A 23,628-nucleotide genomic window follows, 5' to 3' on the forward strand; every position below is an offset into this window, starting at 1 on the left:
TTATAGCTTCTTTTACTGTTAAACATTTGCTATTCACTTTTATCTTTAAATATCACGGGAAAAGTAGAAATAAATTATTACTGTTATAAAGTAGAACAATGTAGAAATAAATAATTTTATTTAATTCAATCTAAGGATAACATTGTCAAAGCAAGTCCAAATGCTAACAACTAATTTAAAAACGCGCGAAAGTTAATTCTATAAAAAAACAAAATTTATGGAGTAATAGTTTCTGATATAGGAGTTATCCTTGACTTCGAAGCTTTCACGATTCGAGATGAAAAACTTCCATTCAACACCTCGTGTAAACAAATTTGCTTTGTAGCAAGACATGCAAACAATTTTGGGAAGATAGATTTTCATAAGCAATTCATTACTTTTGATTATTTATCACCACGAGGTAAAAAAATCTGTTAAATTTGGATATTTCTTACATCAGCTGTATTTATCATATATATAAAAAAAAAAAAAAAAACATAATTTCGCATGTTAGGAATGTCATAGTAAGGTATTTTTCATTTTATTTAATTTATATGAAAAGTACGGTATAATTTATTACAAGGGAGGGTAAATTTAATTTAATTTTTAAACTTAACCGAAGCAATATATAACATTAAAATTTCATCATTTGACATTGAAAAGTTAAGAGTACCTAAATCGTCAAAAATTGGCAAAAAGTGGACAGATAGAAACTTTTTATTTTTTAATGAAACTACAATTATTTAGACACCGAACGTCTTCGGTGTCTAAAATTGGATGCTATTTTAAAAAAATGTTATTACTACAAATATTTTAAAAAGAATATCGCAAAAAAACATTTCCATCTTACGAACAATTGTTAATTAAACAGAAAAGAGATATTTTCAAAATAAATACGTTATATAGGTATTTAATAAATAAGTAAGAAATATAATTTAAATGATTATTATATTAAACTATTTCCGTATTTTACTTTGTGTTATTGTTATAATATTATTTCAGGTTGTCGTGTTTTAATTTACCCTGTATATTAAAACAAATTGTATTGATTGAGAAGTTTTCTAAATATTAAAATTATTTATAATTGTAACTTACTCGATAAGTTTCTGGTTTGAAAATAATTTATAACCTGAAAAATTAATTTGAAAATTAAACACAACAAATTATTTCTAATCTTAATTTTGTGATCAAGATTTCTCTTGGAAAATCAATCTATTGGAGTAAGTCGCCGAATTTCAAATCTATATATATAATCGAGACGAGTTAATAATAATAATAATAATAATAAAATTAAAAAAAGAGAAGAAAAAGAAGAAGAAAAAGAAGAAGAAGAACAAAGAATTGTTGATCAAAAAAGAACAATTATACACAACAACCTTACTCCACAAACAACACTTGAACTTATCAAACAACAGGTTGCTGGTCAAATACATCAACAGACAGAAACATCTAACATTAATGCAGATCATGTAACCTGTCAAGATAATCCAGCAACAAGCATTGATAATAACACACATACAACAATTACCACTAATGGTACTACAGACACTTCCTCATCCATCACTGATAACATAGACATGGATTTAGTTAATACGCTCTCACTTATATTTCAGGAAACACTCACTAAATATACAGGTACAGATCCCACACAACGACCACGAATACCAAAAATCAACACGTCAAAGGAAGTAGGAAAAACACTAAATTATGTAAACACTCACTTACTACCACACTTCATTCATTCAATTTCTACACTCGCAGACATTCATATATTAGTTCATGCTGGGGCAGTCACAGTAGTGGACTGAAAGTACAATCACAGACAAATACGCAGAAAACACAATTCTATCACAATCCTGCCTGGCAGAGAAGAATAGAAACACAAATAAATGACATTAGACAGCAATTAGGCAGGCTGACACAATACACTAAAAACAACATAACACCCAAATTAAGGAAACAGCTCAAAAACATTTTCAAGAAAATAAAAACACACACAAAACATGAACATCACGACACACGCATTACAGAATAAATTGATACACTAAAACAAAAACTTGCTGCCAAAACACGTAAACCCAAACGATACAAAACATGTACACTACGAAAACAACAAAATAATATTCACAAACGATGAAAAACTCTTCTACAGACAAATCAGTACCAAAACAAACAATGATGCACAGCACAGTGGCACACCAACAGAAGAAGAACTCACAACATATTGGTCTTCTCTTTGGTCCAGTGCTGTCACGCACAATGCTGATGCAGGCTGGATCGAGGAGGAGAACAGAAACTTGCACAACATATCAACTATGCCCTGTGCTGAAATAAACATACATGATTTCCAATACACTGTTAACAGAACACACAACTGGAAGACACCTGGTGTAGACAACATTCACAATTTCTGGTACAAAAAGTTTACATCACTGCACCAGGAACTAGCTAAACACCTAACACACATCATCAACCCACAAAACATGCCAAATTTTCTTACTCAGGGCATCCCCTACATGAAACCTAAAAACAACAATACCACAGACCCCACGCAATACAGACCAATTACATGTCTTCCAACACTCTACAAATTATTGACATCCTGTATCGCAAACAAAATATACAAACATGTTGAAGAACATGACATTCTAACGGAACAACAAAAAGGTTGCCATAGAAACCACAGGGGATGCAAAGAACAGTTACTCATAGATTCAGTCATTCTACGGCAAGCACACAAACAACACAGAAACATACACATGGCATATATAGACTACAGAAAAGCATTCGACAGTGTTCCACACAGTTGGCTGCTACATATCCTACACATGTACAAAATGCATCCATCACTCATTGCATTCTTTCAAAACACTATGCAGCACTGGAGAACAACACTACATCTCAGGGTTAGTAACACTTTCATACAAACAAACGAAATTTTTATTAGGCGAGGAATTTTTCAAGGATATTCCTTGAGTCCTCTCTGGTTCTGCTTAGCCCTGAACCCATTATCCAAAATGTTAAACAACACGCAATATGGTTACAATATCAGACATGAAATAACAACACAGTTTACACTGTCACATCTCATGTACATGGACAACAGAAAGCTTTATGCATCTACACAAAAACAACTTCATCAACTCCTACAAATCACACATTCATACACCAAAAACATACAAATGGAATTTGGCCTAGATAAATGCAAAACACTTCACATAGAAAAAGGAATCCTGAAGAAAGAAGATTTTGCACTTGGAAATGGAGACGTTATTGAATCCATGAAAGAGGGCGAGTTCTAAAGGTATTTAAGATTCCAACAGGCCAAACTAACAGAACATACACAAATAAAGCAAAGATTAATTAAAGAATACCAAAGTAAGTTAAATGCTATTCTCAGAACATAGTTAAACCAATAAACATTATATGTCAATCTAGTACTTACATATTCTGTGTGAGTCCAATGTATAACTTCAAAAGATTTCGAGCAACTCCAAAGGAAAACAAGAACAACACTTACTAAGCATAAACAACATCATCCTAAATCCGCCACAGAAAGATTAACCCTTCCACGTAAAGATGGCGGACGTGGCCTGATTCACATAGTAAACCTTCATTACAAACAACTACAGTCACTGCGAGAGTTTTTCTACAAAACACAAGAAACATCACAGTTACATAAAGCAGTAACTCTAGCAGACTCAAATAACACCCTATTAAACTTACACTCACATCATATGGACACAACACAACATATAAAAAGGATAGATACCATTAACCAATCGTGGGCTCGAAAGGCACTCCATGGCAGGCATTCTTATGATCTGGCCCAGGGTTTTGCTGACAAAACTGCGTCAAACAGCTGGTTAGCTCGGGGATGCCTCTTTGGGGAGAGGGAAGGATTCATGATTGCCATACAGGATCAGGTCATAAATACTAAAAACTACAGAAAACACATACTCAAAGATGCAACACTCACAAATGACACATGCAGAAAATGTCACATTATGCCAGAAACTATACAATACATCACCTCTGGTTGCAAGCTCTTGGCACAGACAGATTATATACACAGACATAATCAAGTAGCAAATATAATACACCAAGAGCTTGCAAAGAAACACAAATTAGTAGACATCCACGAACCATACTACAAATACATTCCACAGACACTATTGGAAAACAAAACACACAAAATGTACTACGACAGAGCCATAATCACAGATAAAACAATTTACCACAACAGACCAGACATCACACTCATTGACAAACACAATAAAATCACATACATTATAGACATATCCATTCCAAACACTCACAATATACAAAACGCACGTACTGAAAAAATTAGCAAGTACACAGAACTCGCCCAGGAAATAAGGCATCTGTAGAGGATGGAAAGGTGCTTATTGTACCCGTTGTCCTCTCCTCTACAGGTGTCATACCACACACACTACACAAAAGCCTGGGCACATTACTATTGAATAGAAACACATACATCACACTACAGAAGGCCACTATATTGAATACATGTCATATTGTGAGAAAATTCCTGAATACAGACACACACACTGATACACTTCTTTAATTTCTGTTTGGTTACTATGCCTTGATTTTGGTCCGGCATAGTACACAGCCACCGGTGTTCACCGAATATATCTCACTTAACCTAACATAATAATAATAATAATCAGTGCAGAGCCCAAACGGTTAGGAGTTAAAAGTTGAAATTTGGTACACAGTTAGGGTACGTCACGAGGACGCACGCTAAGAAGGGATTTTTCGAAATTAGTCCCCACGGGGGTGAGGGACAAGATTAAGTGTTAACACTTCCATTGTTGATGGAAGTGTTAAGTAACAATGGAAGTGTCAACAATGAAAGTGTTACGTAACAATGGAAATGTTAAGAGAAAGCGACATGCAAGACGCAGATGCAGTTTTTTTCGTTTTTGCGGGAAATCGAAATATTTTTAAACCCACCTAAAAATTCTCTAATTAGTCTGGAAACAGGGGAACCCAATTCTTGCATTCTGTGAAAAGGTTGACTATAACGTAATAATCTTAATCTTCGCTATTGTTACTTTTGCCCGATCAACGCCAAGCCTATCTGCTAGTTATTTGATAATTTTATTAGGCGATACATACATACGTTTGATATTAAAAAAATTTTTAAAATACCGACGATTAAAAGCTATGACTTTACGCATAGTAAAAGATTATCTAAACTGGAATTATGTTTCTCATTACCAAATACTTGACCAGCAAATTACCGACAACTTCCAAAATGAAATTTTTGGTGTCACATTTTTAAATTTAAAAAATTGAATAGAGAATTATCGTCGGCAATCGTGAAAATTTATTCCTGAACTTACTTGCAGAAATATGTCTTACTTGAGATAAACTGAAGGAAACAGTGGAAACACTTAAATAAACTGTAACGTAAAAACCTTTTCAAAATAATTTCAGTGTTATATTATTTTGTGTACCCGAATATCAATCAAGAAAATTAATTTCAGTATTGATAATAAAACTATTATTTGACAAATTATTTGTAATCTTAATTTACTCGACAAATTTTTATAATAAATATCAATCCAGAAAATAATTAATTTAAAAACATAATTTCAAAAATTAATTCTGTATTGATGATAAAACTATTACTTGACAAGTTTTTATTTGTAACCTTAATTTATTCGATAAATTTTTATTTTCAAAGTTATCAGTGCAACTTAGGGTACGTTCGTTAAGTCAACTGAGTTAAACGAGAATGACGTAATCGTTATTCTTGTTTCGTTAGACTTTTCGAACGATTCGTTATAACTAAATGGCTGTTTCTAAAATCGAAGATATGAATGTTGCTAGTGCAGTCTTATCTAAAATATTTTTCTTAGGTTGCTTAAGATGGACAGTTATTTCAATCATTTCACCTTTTAATTCACAATTTAAACACTCGAGTAGATCTAGAAACATTGATATCGTCGGGCGCCATTTTCTTAACTAAGTAAACTAACTCTTTCCTTCGTGAGCTTCGTTAGAGTTTCGTTCGATACGTCATCACCGCGGAGCATGCGCACTGAGCGAGACTACTACTTTTCGAACGATTCGTTACTAATGCGTTTAACTCGTTCGACTTAACGAACGTACCCTTAATAAAATATTATTTCATCAGATTTTAAAAATTATTTGTAATCTTAATTTAATTTACTCGACGAATTTTAATTAATTTATCCCCTTAATTTTATATTAAAACAAATCTTAAAAAATAGTTTTGTGATCAAAGCTTCCTAATATTTTAAAAATAAAATTAATTTAATTCAAATTTGTGATCAGTATGTGTCATATTTGTAATTAGAAAATTAATTTTGTGATCATTGCTACTCAAACTTATACTACTCATCTGTTATGACATTTTGTTAAAAAAAAACTTTATATATTTTTAATTATAAAGTAGCAAAAAACTTAATTTTAAGGGTACAAGTGAGTTTTATAGCACATTGTAAATGCTAACAACTACTAAAATCTTTAAGTCTGACCCCTCGCGAGATACGACAGGTCAGGACCCTCTATTCTTTATTCCCTTGACCTTTTACAACCAAAATTTAAGTTATAACATCAATGCCACTTATATAAAAGCTACCTTATTAAATTTCGTTTTTCTTTATCCTGTCTTGACATATTAATTAAGCGAAATAGACGTCAACACACACACACGCATTCATTCACGAATATACACGGAATATTTTAGCTGTTATTTTAACTTTTTCGAGTTCAGGGTCTGAAAACGTGGAAATTTGCAAAGAACTCGGAGGGTCAAATTTGACTCGATTCCATTACTTTCCCTTGTTATGCACATAACAGCCGGGAAAGTAAAACCACCTGCTGTTGTTGTTGAGTTAATGAACAAATAACGTTGCAATTTCTGATAATTCACAGGTAGTGTCACAGTAGTTGTATCCTGTATAGGAAAGTCCTGAAATATTGGTGCATTATTATCTATATAAGATCAGTATAGCCAGCTGTGGTTTAATGCCAGAAAGGGAATCACGATTAATATTCACATTAAGGTTTCTTGCAAAAATAAAAATGAATATTACATGGTCATTGGAGATTCTATGAAATGACAAATCATTTTCATTTCGATGACATGCATAACTATTGCATTTGAACTGAGGAAAACACGTTATTTCATCAGATTTTACTGCTTTTAAAGTTACAGTCTGGTGTAGAATAACACTCACGTACCATTCTTCAATGAAGAAGCTGGTCAAATGGGCTTGTGGCATGTTCCATGACAGCGTAGATATTCGAAAAAATGCTCAGTACTATTGTTGTACCCAAACTACAACAGTTGCAATGCTTTGAGTCAGCTACTTTGAAACAACATGGAGTCTTCGCATATTGCATGCTGCGCACCAGTTTGAGACTATTTCACCGAATGTGAGTTTTGGTGGTGGGTCAATTAAAACTTGTCGTGTTTCGAAGAAATATAAATTTGGCAGTCTTGAAAGAAACTATCGCACTGCTTATGAGAAGCACCAATTACAGTCGTCCTTTTCAAACACTGATAATAGTTATCAGATGGAGTGGAGTACATTCAACAGTGTTCCCTATCTCGCAGAGCCCTCTGTTTAGGAAAAGTAAAATATTTGTAATAACATTTTTACGGACATGCCTTTCGCATGTCCTGAAATGTCCTAACGTTGTAGACATTGCTGTATGCTTGTACACTTTAGTGCTTCGGTGTATTTTCCGCAACAATTCCGTGCCGGTGGAAAACGGTCTTTAAATTCTAGTGACGATCCACCGTCCTTACACACGCAAAAATATCAATCACTGGGTGAAGTAGGCATGGGATGAGATTCCTGATGATTTAATCAAGCATTTTCTCAAGGTCTGCATGATTTCCAAGGTCTGCATGATTTCTCAAAATCTGCATGATTGTCTACAACTCACAGAAAGTAAAAGCGGCGACAGTCTTGAGCCATAAAAAAATGAAAATATTTTACCTGTACTTTAAGCTTTTCAGTCTGTATGAGCGATCATAAATGTAAAATCAAGAATACCAGGACGATGAGGAGGCACAGCAGTTTGAAAAAATAATCATTACTATTGATTAACTGTAAAACCAAAAAACAATGACACAGAATATGCGGAGTAGCTTTTATAAGTTACCGATAGGTGGCCTGAAGTACTTTCCATTGTACTTCACTTAAAGCTGACATCTGTACTACCGTTCTGAAACAATAAGCGCCCATAATTTTAATCTATGCAAATGAATAATGGCCGGGAACTAATTCAAAAAAAGAGTCAATTGAAAAACTTATCTAAATTGATAAGAGTGTATAAAATGTATAACAAGTTATACTTTTTGTTCTCGGAATTTAGACCTTCTCATCGTTAAACTAAAAATAGTTGAATCGTCTTTATATTATTTTTATCAAATAAAAGGCATACGCTTTATTTTAATGTTATAATATGTTTTCATTTACTTTTATTACAATTTTTGTTTACAGTAATCGGAAATGATGTATTAGTCGTGGAAGGATGTACAGAGCTAGATGAAAAGCGGATTTATTCTACATCCCAAATAATTTGCTTGTAAGCTACGTTTTAGTGTATCGTATATTGTTTACATTTCTATAGCAAAAAATATAATTAATCCTTATACTAAATGATTAATTTTAAAGGATTTAATGGCTCTTTAATTATTACAATTATAATATTGCTGATAAAAGACTTTTCAGTTATGCAATTAACAATAGTAATTCAGATTTTTCTAAATGGATGATGAACTTTTACAATTAACAAAACAAGTATGATGAATATCCAAAATAATAATTTTTTATGTTTTATCCGTTTTATAATCAAAAGACCCACAACAGAAATATATTTTCAAATTTCATTATACAATTCAGCGTATATATGTTCTCTTTAGACAAGTCCATTAGTAATGACCAAGTGTATGCTGAACTGCGACCAGTGAACACTGGTAGTTGGTTGCTGGTTCGTGTCTGACCACGTGAAGATTTTCAGGTTTACATTATATATATAACAGCTAATTAGAAACAAGTAGCAGAGGAAAATTTATCTTCGTTTACTTTATACTGTGAAATCAATAATTTCATAGTATTTGCAGGCCATCGATCGTGTGTCCTGCCCTATCTGAAGTTTGGAACGACACGGCTTTCTGTTCTTGGTCGCTTTGTGCAGCGGAAAAAAAAAAATGTTTTCTTTCCTATCAATTTTTAAAATCACAACCACATTCACCACAACGATAAGTTATGTTCGATAACTTTTAATTGAAGAAAACCGCTGCAACCGCTTTGTCATCGTGGTCACTTCGGTAAATACCGCAGAACAATCGGTGACGTCATGACAATGGTTGGTTATTCAGGTTACATTTTCTAACCGGTGTAACCAGCAGTTACCGGTAACACCGGTTAGATAGTCTACATTGGCAGATAGTCCATGTGTTGCATTATCGTATCCCGTCAAACAACTATTGAATAAACTATTGAATAAATGAAATATTCAATAAGTGATAGTTGTATTTATATAATAATATATTTCATGTTCATCACTTATTGAATATTTGATTTATTAGTAGCCAGAGGAGGACTTACAAGCAGTCATGCAATGAATTTTGATTAAATATTTCTTAGTCTACTGTGAATCTTTTGGTGACGTTAAAACTTTAAAAGACTACTAATTTGGATATTTTTCATATCTTTTTGATTATAACAGTAATTTATTTTGCATGAAAGGTTTAATTTTAAATTACACTCTAATTTCTGCAAATTTGCATTTTAACAGAAATTTTACTTTTTGTAGGAGAAGGCGGTATTAAACTATATCCAATACCTTAAACAAAGAACAATTTACCAAATGTTTATTATCTCAAAACTCTTATTTTGTGACCGGGTAACTTAGCTTTAATTAGAGAAGTTGATTGTATTTACATGATATAACTATTTTTTTCCTTATTATTCCTGTAATGTCATAAGCTATTGGAGTGGTTCTGCACCCCGACGTTATGAGTCTCGTTTTTTGGGTGAACAATATTTATATCAGCTACTCAAATCTATTCATGTAATTATTAACAGAAGTTAATTCATAGTTTATAATATAAAGTGGAACGGAATATATAAACTGAATGTCTCTACTCTCCTAAGAAATCCTGGTTAATGTTACCTATGGTTCCAAAATGGCGGCTCGTCTCTGGTTCCAGTAAATAGAAGAAGGGAAACAGTGGGGACGCACGTCTTAACCTAACCTAACCTAACCTATTCTAATAAATTATCCTAATTATTTCCAACAAATTATTAGAATAGGCTAGATTAGGTTAGAACGTGCGTTCCCACTGTTTCCCTTCTATTTGCTGGAATCAGAGACGAGCCGCCATTTTGGAACCATAGGTAACATTAACCGAAATCCGTAATGAATGTTCTTTGCAGATACAAATGCGCATTCGGCTGACGTTCACGGCCTTTAAATTTTTAAAGACCGCGAACGACTGTAAATGTTTAGAATTGTTATAAACATTAAATTATTACTAGTTGTATGTATTAATATGTTTCTGTAGGTCATTTGTTGGATCTTTCTTCATTTTGGTACTGCTTTCAACTGTCGCAGATAATTTACTTAGGACAATGAAAAATTTACATTTTTCAGATAAAGGTAAGATTTGGAATATATAAAATATATTTATTTAAATTCATAACATATTTTGATTTTTATTTATCACACTGGCCTTTAAGGCATATTTTTACATTGTAAAATTTTTCAACTATTTCATCATAAACTCTTAACCCATAATGGTTTCAAAATTCTCTTGTAATGAATGCCTACAGAACAGACAAAATTTAAAAATATATGTTTTAATTTATTTTTCTTTCTTGGAAATATTTAGGGTTGTACAGCAGTGGCGTGCCGTGACATTTAAAGATAGGGAAGCTGCGTTTCTGTAAGAAGCCGACTTACAGGGGCAATCAATTAATAGCGCGTCAGGGCCCGTTCGTATTCGTTTGTTCGATAAGCCAGTAAAACCGTATACTTCTTTAAATGTATTTTTAATAGATTATCTGACGTACTTAATAAATAACAAAGTTCAATATAATTACCTTCGTTATTAGTTCAATAAATTCCCTATGCCCTCTAAATGCCAATTCTTGCTTTGAGAAAAAACATATAACATCTATTAATTTAGATATATCTATTAATCGTAATTATCTTGTTATAATTTTCGATATTTATTTTATATTGTCTACCAATGTTATATTCTATTCCGCTTTGATTTCTAAATTGCTTCAATTTTACGAAAAAATCGTCATTTGTCATAAATTTATCGTCAAAATGTCGACATTTTTTTGTTGACGTATTTATATTTAATTTAGGCATTGGTCTTTCTCGTTTAATAATATTTTCTTTTTCATTATACGGTCATGAGCCAAAACTTTTTTAAAATAAATTTTTGCATCACTAGCCACGATATAAGGGCTAAAATTAAAATTATAAAAAAAACTTACTTGGTAAAACATAATGTGTAATGAATATACATACCTAGTACAAAAAATTCTTCAATTGTGTGAATATACTTTTAAAGAAACTTATAATTAATATAACTTTGTGAAGAAACGTACATAAAAATAACAAAATATTCTTTACTTTTTAAATCTTAAAACAATCCACTTAGTGAAATAGCTCCCTACGAGTGGCTAATGAATGGAATCAGAGACGGTCCAGGTAGGTATGTGCGTGCCAAATCCCGAGGGTACCGATACCGGTCAATGTCAAATGCCTCTTTTGACGCATCACTATTATATATCAAAGAACGCGACAGGGTTGTTGTAGATTTTAAACGTTTCTCACCATAGCTGTAAAAATCTAAATATGTTAAACTTAACAGATTGTCTGTCTTTCGTTTTCTAACTAATTTGTTTTAGGACCAAGTGTTCACGGAAATTTCCAAAATTTGCAACTTTTCGGTCACTCTCATTGAACTGGAAAAATTTCTGTCTTTATTACATCTAATATTATGAAGAGATCAGACCCCACTGTACTCGGCAAGAGATTGGTTCGGTTAAGCTTCTGTTTAAGTAAAATTTCGGCTCTCAACAGGGTTTTATTTATATTTCTAATTCCCTAATCGCTTAATTATTTAGCTACTTCTTAAGTAGAAATAAGTTGAAACCGGTTACTTTGTACTTGAATGTCTGTAGTCTTGGGAAAGAAGTGGAAAGAAATTTTTATGACAACCAATACATAAATCGTAAATTTAAGGAAAATAAATTCTAGAGCTTTTTTCGTACCATAGTACGTCTCATTCATTAAATTTGGTTGTAAATGATGCTGCCAAAGTAACAGTTAATTTTTTAACACTGTACACGATTTTTCTGCATCCCTTTACAATGGGACATACTAAATCGTAATATCACCGGTTTAACATTGAAATCCGTAGTAATATAAGATGGGAGAGCAGAATAAACGCAGAATAAATATATCAAATATTTTAATGGATTTTTTTTAAAACTCCTGTCAACTATACAGAACTATCATAAAAACATGCCAGTAAATTCCTATCGGTTGGGTTAAGTTATAAATCTAGTCTAGGATGGGCAACCTTTTTTATAACATGGGCCAGAATAAATTTTACGTTTTTTCTGCGAGCCGTAGTAGTTAATTGACACCTTCTTGTGACTTGTAATTTTTTTAGTCTGCAAATATGAAATAAATAAATAAAAAGTTAATTACTACATTTATTTCTCTTATCGTTTTCGAAAATTACAAAGAATTGGAATAATAACTACAGTAGAACATCGATTATCTGACCCCCGATTAACCGACTTATTTTTTAACCGACCACGTTCTAGTCGGCAAATTCAAATGTCCGCTAGTAATGTGGCGCTACAATATTTGGTTGTCTTGGCTACTTTAATATTATTTTTGTTAAATTTTTGCATGTTTTAGCTGGCAGCACTGGCTCGACCATGATAGAGAGGCTAGTATTTAAACCAGGCCTAATACACTATACTAATAATGTATTTTTTCATACTTTTCGGTTATTCGACTTTTCAGTTATCCGACTAACCCCAGTCTCCAATTAAGTCGGATAATCGATGCTCTACTGTATTAACAATTTAATAATCTATTAAAGATTTCGCGGGCCGGATAGAAACTTTTTGCGAGCCGTAGCTGGCCCGCGGGTCGGGGGTTGCCCGCCCTTGATCTAGTCTACTCATGATTCACATAATCGGGCGAGAGCGGCCGAATATCTAGCATGCAGGCGGCTAACAGCCCACAACCGGTCCGGGATATAAAATTAGAAGCCTTATGCGTGTGTTGCTTCTACCAGCTAAACCGCGTGAGGTTGGCGCTCTGTAAACCGCACGTGCCAATGCCTATATAATCTGGCTGATTGGAAACTGACCCGGTTTCGACACTCCTTCCGCCACTGAATTATTCGAATATACAATAGCAATCTTATCGTTTTTTTCACATGTAGTATAGAAATTTGTAAAAGATACATAATGCAGTTATAATAAAATATTAATTTTAATTAATGCAAAGTACGTTAAAATATGAAAATTTATATTTTATAAAATACAATGGAAGGTCATTGGAAGGTGGAATCGGCGCTTCCATCGCTTCCAATGACGGCACGCCACTGTTGTACAGTACATTACGATCGTACAGTCCCTCGCAGTGGTCACATCCGTATGGCTCAGCCGAGTAGTAAGGTCATAACTTATTATGCCTGTGACTTCATTATTTTGTTCCTGGATAACCTATTTGTTTCCACGCTCACTGAGGAGTGATTTTACTAACGCATTGCATCATATCTTTAAATTTAAAATAATTAAAATAATTTTTAAAAATTTTCAATATACTTTTGAAATTTAAATAATAATATATTGTTATACCTATTGATGTATTTTGTATTTTCAGTGAAGATTTTGAATGATTTTCTGTCTGTCTCTCTTAATGCATCTATACAAGAACTTGCTCATGTCAAAATTAAAGAAGAAACAAAATGGATTTGTGGCATGAAATTTATACTAATGACTGGTTTGATTTATCCTCACGTAATAAACTCTATGTTTTATTTTCCTTCAACAGGTAAGAAATGGAAAGCGTACGAAACACTATTTACTTAATTTATCTTTAGGTGAATAAATAATGTAATCTGTTTTTATTTTTACTTGTATAATGTTCCTATTGTGCATATTCATTAGTTACATTTACGTATATTCTTTTCCTATATAGTAGGTAAATATAAACTGATATATGCTAGCGTCAACTGTAGAAAAACAATAATTTTACACAATGAGATATCCTCGTTCCTCAGAATAAACAAGGAATTGTTTGCTCCGAAAAATGAGCAACTGAGGACAAGCGCTACAAGCGAATTTCAATGTTTAACTAGGAATATGCTCTATTTTCATAATACACGCGTTTTAAATGTTGCTTTTTATACGAAATTTGTTCCTATCTTTAGTGTCAAAGATCTTTTGTCCAAATTAATTATTTTTAATTATTCTGTAAATTTGTATAATACAATGAAAATCGTCACGAAAATAAACTCTTGCCGGTCTGGAGAAGTAGAATACGAAACACTTTTGCTTTCAGTAAGTAGGGTTATAACACAATAAACCTTGTTTTTTTCTTTTCTTTGATTTGACTGAAAGGTTTAAGTGGACAAGAGATGTTTTTAAAATCAGCGGTCGGTTAACGGAAAACAAGTACTTTATTATGCAATTTGTTAGGTTAATTAGCTGCTTGATTCTTAGAATTACTTCAAGTGTTCGTACACAGTATCCTTCTTTATTAATCTCTATCAAACAGCACTAATTCATCTAAAATTTAAATGTTTTACAAAATATATTTTACTGGGAATGGATTATTTCATTCTATTCTCCGGTCTTCTTACTTCATCTATAAGCCGCAGTGGAAAATACAGAGTGATTGAGTGGGTAAAACTATTGATTGGTATTTGATTGCCGATTTGGGCCTCATTAACGAACAGACCACGAGGAATTTTCTTCACGAACCAAACATGTAAGAAGGGGTCGTGAAGGACTTTCTAAGAGAAACTACTCTTAGAAAGTCCTTCACGACACATCTTCTTGCCAATGGATTATAGCACGCTAGTGCTATAATCCATAATCCATTAATTCATACACAAATCCATTCCTATGAGTTGAACATTATGTCGAACTTTGTAGTGTAAGATTGTTTTATATTATCACTGAACTATTGTCTTAATAAAGTACAGTACATTACTAGTCCATTATCCTGATGAACACTGTGTTTAGATGAGTGTTTCATATTTTTCTGTTAAAAAAATAGAAACAATTTACATTTTAATTTTAATAAATTCAAATTATAATAATAAACAATGCTTTTAGTCTTTTTTTCTGTCGGCCTTGGTGTGATAAGCTTTTCAAATTGTTAAGTCCTATTTATTTAGGTAATTTACTCTATCTAATTCAAATTATAATGTTGTAAAATGTTTCAAATTTATGTGTATATATTTGAATTCCTAAAATATTTATAATTACATTTTAAACTATATAATTTTAAAATATAATTTTAGGAAATTTTCGAAATTATTTCCAAATAATGTTTGATTTTGATATTGCAACGATAACGCATGGAGGTGCAATTGTCGAATCATCCTTTTTCTTCAGGTAATTAATTTACACTGTTTTCGTTTTCTATCATTTCAGTAAATTTTGTATAAAATTGTAGAGACTTGGTTTGTCTTAATTTGTAAGTTTCATAATTTGTAGTTTGTTTATAGCACAATAATGGCTAACTGTTAAACAGGGGAGTTCATAAGACTTGTTTGATTGTTGTATTTACACTCCACGGTGCATTTTTTAACTCAGCACTGTAGAACAGATTATAAGCTGGATAGTAAATTTAAGATTTTCGTTCGAACAATTCTACATAAAGTTGGAAATATCAATTGTTGCTGCTCCCAATTACAGATAATGCTGCTCTATACATGGAAGCACTCAAATACAAAAACTTTTTCAGTGTGTCTTCCAATGCTGGAGTGTATATCGATTGCATTTATTAGTTTATTTTCGGTAATGAAAAGGGGAGAATGTAAACTGAAAATGGAAGTTTCTATTCTTAAATGTTGGGTATCCACATGAGCGATTTTGCTCATTCATGTGCCCAGCGTAATATTAATTTTTAAAAATATGAAACCTCGGAGCTTTCTTTAATCCAATTGCTATTTCTTGAAAAATATTAATTTTAATTTGGTATACAGCTTCAAACGTGGTGTATTTTCGAGGGAAATTATGTATTATATATTAAATATTAAATTTTTAATTAGACTTAAAGCAAAAACTTTAGTGCACTTGAAGTCTTTAAAAATATATAATATAAATTTATACGACAATGTCAAAGTTGTGACAAATGTTACAAATTTGAATAAGAAACAATGAGAGTTCTATTATTCATTAGACTAGGAATGACTTTATCTTTGTGCTTACAGGAACTGCTGTTAAGAATTAAGACAAAATACTTGTCTCCTTCGCTATCACGTACCACGCTTTCCAGAATGAACACTAAGATGTGATTTATTCTAAAACCAAATAAATTTTCTGATAATAAACAATATCAAATGGATCAGTCCGTTTCCGAACTTCAAAACAAAGTATTTTCTTTAATCCTTTTATCAGTATTTCATGCATAAAAATGCCTACACATGCAATCAATATTGTAATATATTATACTTGAAATTTCCATGTCAAGCATGACAGAATTTTTTTTACGAAAAAGTAGAGATTGCAGATTTGAGAATAGTAGAAATTTCAAAAATTCAAGAAAAGTTGCTAATATTTCTATAGATTAAATAGTTTTTCCTACCTGTTGTAACATAAAGAACAAGACAAAATTTCATCTGGATTGGACAAAAATTGCAGGAGTTATAAGGAATTCAGTACTACTAGTATTAATAAATAATAATATTATATTAATCAATTTTTATTATTTAATTTGAGTTAAGCACCTTTAAATAAGGATTCGTACATGTCATTTTTACTACGTGATTAACCGAATTGTTCGTCTACAGAGGCCTACGAAACTCGAGAGTATAATGTATGTTTTCAATTTTCTACATAGCGGATTTCTATTACTTTATCTACGAAGAAATAATGTAAGGCATTCTATTTTCTACTATATTATGTTTGTTGTGAAGAGATTCATCAGGTTTGAAAAATCATTTCTTCTTACAAACTTATTTTATGGTTTGATAATAAACTTTATTGCATATTTCTTCAATTTTGATGTTTCAGGTTAACGTATCCAGTGCTGTGTGCTTCGGCAATTGCTATTATATTACCAATTTTTTCTGATGGTCCCCATTCGTATTTTCTACAGGAACATGTCACTGCAATTGAAGAGAATATGTGGAAATACGTTTTACATATATCGAATTTCTATAAAATTCAACTATCGGTAAATAAAAATAAACTTAAACTTAATACTATTCTTATGTCTAAGATAAATCAGTAATGTATAATTTATTTTTCTTGCAGTTAATTCTTCACATGTGGATTATGAATGCAATATTCCAATTGAATATTATAACTGCACCCGTATTATTTATAGTTGACAGGTAAGAAAATCGAATTGATTATAATGGAAACAATAATTCGAATATACTGTCTTTTACATTGTATACAGTATAAATACATGCCACTGGTGAGGAGAAAAAATATGGTTGATTTTTAGAAGTTATTTTGTAAGTAGTTTTGTTCGACGTTTATTAAAAAATGGCCACAGTTTACATGTGGGCGTTATGAAGATTCGATTGCATAACATATTTTGTAGTAATAACAATGCTGCATTTCGAAATTTTTGTAAATGAGTAACTGAAATTCATATCTATTTATCTGGATCGGATTGATGATATAAGAGTAACATAAGTCCAAAGTATGGGTGATTTACTAAAGTGAGTGTCTCCCTTGAGAATTTTTATGACAAACTGACTCGATTTTGTGTTAGAAACGCGAAGAGAACCTAGGAAACCACTCGAGGGACATCGTTTGGCAAATTGTCTATGGTGATGAGTTCTCATATACCATCAATGCGATCCTTTCACGAATATTCTGTGTTATTAGTCATATTGTCTGGTAAAGCGGCTTTAATACAACTCGATAAGAAAACTAATGACATAGTCCGTCACAATTGCAACGAACTGTGTAATTCGTTTTTTTGTCCGGCTCTATTTAAGCCACTTTAAGAGGCAAACACACTGATTGTTTACCAAAAATGATTTGTCAATTTCAAAGAATCTAAAAAGTTATAAGTTAAAACGTTCATATTACACTATAGTATTATTTATTTACAGGTGGCGAACGTTTGGAATTATAACGATGACCTTACTTAGTTTAATCGGATTTGCGATGAACTTTGCAATTCTCTTAATTTCTGATTGCTCAGTCACGTCTGGATATTCTTTTGACATAGAGTACGCTATTGTAATTAATAGTTTATTGTTAATTAATATTACCAATCTTCAGTACAATTAATTACTTAACTTAAAATATCTGCATTTTTTACTTTTAGGAAAACATTGAGATATCTCGAACACATTCAAATGAAACCGTATACCATACATTTAAGTAGTTACTGTATGGGATTGTTGGTTGGATACCTTTTATCAGAAGGAAAAATCCTGAAATTCGGAAAGGTAGGTGTATTTTCACCTTATGAACTATATCATGAAAACAATGTCTGAATTTCATACATTTACAAAGTAGCCCACCAGTAGTCCAGTGGATAAATCCACTGATCACTTGTAGTTCCAGTCGCTGATTCGCATCTGAGTTGGCCATGTCGAATTTGGATGTCTTCAGTTTTTTAACATCTTAGTAAAGGTCATTTTTCCAGAGAAAGTCCTTTCGATAGACATCCCTCCTCGGTAGATCAGATACGTACTGATCTTCCGTTGTTTAGATGAGAACCAAGCACTAACTACTAGCGTTCAGTGGTTTTAATCACTTGGCCACAGGTGGGATTGTCGAAGTTCTATTTAAGACGAATTTTTAAGAAGTAATTAAGTGGTAAAAAGGTAATTAGCTGAAATGTGCAGCTAGAATGAAAATAACATAAAACTAGAGTTAAATAATAATATTTTTATAATGGGTAGCTACATCAAAATAACCCTATTGCTGCAATATAACAATTTAGATGGAATTAATGGAACAAAATAACACAATACATGTACAATCTGCCAAGCGTGGTGCTTTCTATGAATCTTCTTAGTTTATAGGAAAGAAGCCCTTTGTACATAGTAGTAACATAAGAAAAAAATCCGAAAATTCTCAAATGCGAATAACATTACTGATGTTATCTACTTCACTACTGGTGGACAATAAAATATGTATCTAAATTTCTTTACAGTTGGGTGAAATTTGAAAAAATTGTAGACGTATACTGTCGATGTCGGTTCATTTGTCTTTTCTTAATCTAGAGAACGGAGTTAGATATGTTAAAAACGAAACCAATATATTTTTTTCATAATAAATATTTCTCTTTTATTGTGACATCGTCACAATGCCGAACTGAAAATTTTCATCAAACTTTTTTAATTTATTTAATTTAAAATATATGCTCTCTACCCCAAACTACTAGTGTCTTGCGCCTGTACATTATAGTTTTTCTGTTATGAACAGAGTAATGCCGATCATCTATCTAACACCTGTTTATTCTCTTTTTTTTAAATTAATTTTTGTCATAATTGTAAGAAAGTTTAAATGTATATTTAATCTTCTGTTTTAGAAAACAAGTTTCATATTTTGGATATGCTCAATCACATTAATGTTATTTTCAATATACGGGTTACACGGATATACAAAGGATATATCGCCGAATGAAAATATAGTTCTGTTGTTTAGAGTGTTTTCAACTTACCTGTGGTTAACTGGCCAAATATGGATGTGCATTGCATTTACTAATAGAGGCGGAGGTGAGTAGTATTTAAAATTTAATGCATAAGTTTTGTACGTTAGTACAGAAGAGATGTTGCGGTTAAGTTATAAATTTTTAAATTTATTAATATTTAACATCACCTTTTCTCACTCGTCGTGGACTCTGATGATTATTTCAAGGTCATCAAATTTTACCTATTTCCTTTTAATGATGTCATATTGCTTGATAACAGTAGCTTCAATATTGACAACACTAAACCTTGCCTATATACTATCGCCTGTTATATTATCTTGTTTTTGTTCTTAAGTGTAAGAAACTTTCTTGGTTAATATGAAAAGTTTATAAAATACAATTGGTGATCGGTTAACGACAATAATTCGTTCCAAGACTTCGTTCGCTATCCAAATTTTTCGTTAACAAATTATCGATTTATCATAGGTTTTTATGGAAATTTGATTAATTCGTTCTGGAGATCTTAAAAAATAAAAAAGATATATACTTTCCTACTATGTTTATTTATATGTATATAATAAAAATACATATATACACAGTCTTGCATTTTTATTAGTCATGTTTTTTTCCGTTTGTGGGGGTTAAAGAATCTGTCTAATGTCGATTGCTTTTCTTTCTTCTTCAGGATTTTTCGGAAGTAATTAATAGCATTGTAATTGTAGCGATCCCTAAGCCTATTAACCTCAACTTGGTTTTGATACCATTCTAAGACCGTTGTTCTGACATTCTCCCTCTTCTTCAAAAGTGTTTAATAGCAGATATCCTCTTTTTCAGAAGAAAACATATTTCGCCGAGTTTCTTGGTGTTCTTCATTCAAGAGTTCTTGGCGTTCTTCTGTCGTCAGATCCGTTTCGGATACCATTATGAGCTCTTCAATGTTCTTTATTTCTGAAATGTGATTTTTGTTGCTTTTTAACCTGCTTGAGCCTTCTTGATTATACTGTATGTTTCTTAGATAAGATTGAACTGTGGCCTACTGTAGACCTGTTTGAGCGATACTGCCCAGCAACTTCAGACATCTTTTGTCCATTCTCTACCTTTGCTATTATACTCTCATCTTTCGAAAATAAAAACCCTTGCAAAACTTAACGAGTGCTCGCCCGACAGTCTCGCGAATACTATGAAAGAATTGTGTCTGTCAGAAAAATAAAAGACTGGAATTTCAAGGGAGAGTTTCAAAGTTCGGAGGAATACTATTCGATCAGTATATACCGGGTTGAGCATCTCCCCGTACTCCGAAAAGTTTCGAATTGTTGCCTGAAGACAAGAGAAGACCAATCGGTATTCATTATTTTACGTCGGTTTCTCTTGTGTTTGTTCTGTGAGCTGTTCGTTAAAAGAACATGTGCTCGTTGTCCGAATATAAAAATCTTTTTCCAAAGTATTTGTTATCCGATTTGTTCGTTAACTGATCATCCACTGTATATTATGGAATAAATTACTAATTCATTTTTTATATATTGTAGGTGCAGTTAAAAGGTTTTTGTCTCATAACGTATTTTTGATATTGGATCGTCTAAATGTATCTCTCTATATAGTACACGTCTCTATTATAATATACATCATCGCTTGCAGTAAAAAACCTTTTTATCTTTCAATCGTGACTTTGGTAAGAAATTTATTTACTAAATAGTCATAACAGTTTGTGACAATACTGTAATAAGATATTTTTTACAGTTTATAATACCATTTTTATCATAATTTTCTAACATATTTACAGTACTTTTTCAGACTGGCTTTTAATATACAGAATGTTGGAATTTTTCAAACGGTTTCATATCTCCTTTATTTTTCCAATCGTAGTGACTTAAATGTCTTTATTTAAAGCTCCCATTATTGGATTTATACAAAATTATAATCATGTAAGCCTTAGAGCATTTCACACAGGTGACTATTAGTCGCGCTACAAAAAAATCGCTGGTTGCTCGTGTGTTGGCTATGCGAAGAATCACTTGCGATTCATCGCATTGCCAACCACATGAGCAACAAATATGTAATTGCGATTCAAAAATACCCGAAAGATTTAAAATTTATAGTTTTCAGCATTAGAATAGGTTTTGTAGTACTTGCGTGTATTTCATTTCTTCTTACGTGGCCTCGTAATGGAATACAAAGACAATATTGGGTTTATCCTGTCGTAGTCTGGCAGCTACTAAAAGAGCAGTTTTGTGAAATATATCCTTTTTTAAGATATGAAAAAAACAGCAAACGTATTTCCCTGGATAGCGTAATTGTGACGCTACGTAAACAGATTCCACTTAAATAAATATATGAGATTTGCACGGAAAGTTACGACAAAATAATCGCCTATTATTTCATAGAGTGTGTTCATTAATTGCAACAGTCATATAGCGACAGCGACTGGAATGGAACATATTGCACTTTTCTCTCTCGGCTACAAAACCAGTCACTTGAGTGCTTGACTCCATTGAAGCACTGCAGTGTTATTTCAATGAGGATTTCTAGCAGTAACAAAGCTCTGTAACTCAGAATGTTACTTTATTACCGCTACAAGTCAGTAACAAAGCTCCAGTAAAAAAGTGACTTTTAGTCATTCTGTTACTGAAAGTCACTGGTGTGAACGATCTTAACTTACATTTGTACCGTTAACGTTGGTTTAGCATGAAATATTTCTTCACTTTGAATTTCTCATATTATAGTTTAATAATAATTTATTATAATTGTCACTTTTTTCTTTTACAGAGGATGTTATATCTATTCAGCACACTTTTTTCTATTGTCGCATCCTTCGTTTTATATTTATTTGTAGAAGCGCCATTTAATGCTATTTTCAAAATGATATTTCACAAAAGTAATTCGAGAAAAACTTTAACACAAACAAATAACTGTCAACTTCACACAATGAAGAAGTACGAATAACTAATAACTGTTAAATTTAATACATTATAATTTTTATAGTGTAATGAATTATACTTCTATAAAACTTTTATTTTTATTCATAAACACAATTTGAGTAAACAAATATTAAATATTGTCTAAAGAAACAATTTATTATTCACGGCTGTCCAAATGCAATCCATGGTGACATTTCTGGCCACAAAGAAAATATTTGAGTAAAATCATAGTCCAATACTCACCACAGTGGCACTTTGGGTGCAAGCAACGAAAAAGAGGAGACACTTAAAAATGTGCTTTATTAAGAACATATTGCGAATTTGGCAAGAACGAAAGACAATATCACACCGCATTTGAGAAGCATCACAACTAATGAATTATGTCGGCCATAGGACAAAGTGATATTTGGGTTTTACATCTTGAGCGTGGTGACCAAATTCAGAAGTTCTGCATGGATAAAATTTGTGTTTAGCATGAATGTCTTAAAAGAATGTTTGTTCTATTAAATTAAATTCTTTCGTCGAATATTGAGTCTTCGTGTAGGCCAACTTATGATTATGTATTTGCGCTTTTTTCAATGTCAAAATTGTGAATTATGTTTGTTAATAAAGTATATAAAAGGATCTGTACATTTTGTTACCGCAGGAGTATTTTAATATCAACAGTTAAAATTTACTTGAGATACTGTTATTAGTGAAGTTTCGATCTTATTTATTTTCCATACTATCTCGAGTTTGTGTAAATTCTACGCTGTACTATACTATTTTAAATCTAAAATCTTTATATTGTGTTTACTTATATTTCTGTAATATTATTAGTTTATATGTCCAA

The 23,628-nt window shown here is 31.9% G+C and overlaps 2 protein-coding genes and 1 long non-coding RNA gene across 3 annotated transcripts in view; 2 read left to right on the forward strand and 1 right to left on the reverse strand.

The window, feature by feature from the left end:
* Nucleotides 1-23,628, reverse strand: part of LOC136973094 (trypsin-3-like) — a 150,697-nt gene that overhangs the window by 76,495 nt on the left and 50,574 nt on the right. The window lies entirely within an intron of this gene.
* Nucleotides 8,492-14,044, forward strand: LOC136973091 (uncharacterized). The gene is made up of 3 exons (XR_010880435.1): nt 8,492-8,577; nt 10,562-10,656; nt 13,924-14,044. It is a non-coding gene; the product is annotated as an uncharacterized lncRNA (long non-coding RNA).
* On the forward strand, nt 15,649-23,426 carry LOC136973092 (nose resistant to fluoxetine protein 6-like). Its single transcript, XM_067267784.1, has 9 exons — nt 15,649-15,665; nt 17,116-17,202; nt 17,289-17,451; nt 17,532-17,611; nt 18,347-18,466; nt 18,565-18,688; nt 19,780-19,966; nt 21,408-21,550; nt 22,645-23,426. Exons 2-9 carry the CDS (start codon nt 17,177-17,179, stop codon nt 22,819-22,821), a joined length of 1,020 nt encoding a protein of 339 aa, XP_067123885.1. The 5' UTR covers nt 15,649-15,665; nt 17,116-17,176; the 3' UTR covers nt 22,822-23,426.

Source organism: Centruroides vittatus, unplaced genomic scaffold (assembly GCF_030686945.1).
Source record: "Centruroides vittatus isolate TY-2023 unplaced genomic scaffold, ASM3068694v2 contig_3084, whole genome shotgun sequence".
In the NCBI taxonomy this organism is placed as follows: Eukaryota; Metazoa; Arthropoda; class Arachnida; order Scorpiones; family Buthidae; genus Centruroides; species Centruroides vittatus.

What these genes read in the sequence shown, in the direction of transcription:
- LOC136973092 (XM_067267784.1), top strand. Translation starts at nt 17,177, where the DNA reads ATGTTTGTTGTGAAGAGATTCATCAG. An exon ending in AAATCCTGAAATTCGGAAAG is followed by an intron (nt 18,689 to 19,779) that starts GTAGGTGTATTT and finishes CTTCTGTTTTAG; the next exon opens with AAAACAAGTTTCATATTTTG. An exon ending in ATCTTTCAATCGTGACTTTG is followed by an intron (nt 21,551 to 22,644) that starts GTAAGAAATTTA and finishes TTTCTTTTACAG; the next exon opens with AGGATGTTATATCTATTCAG.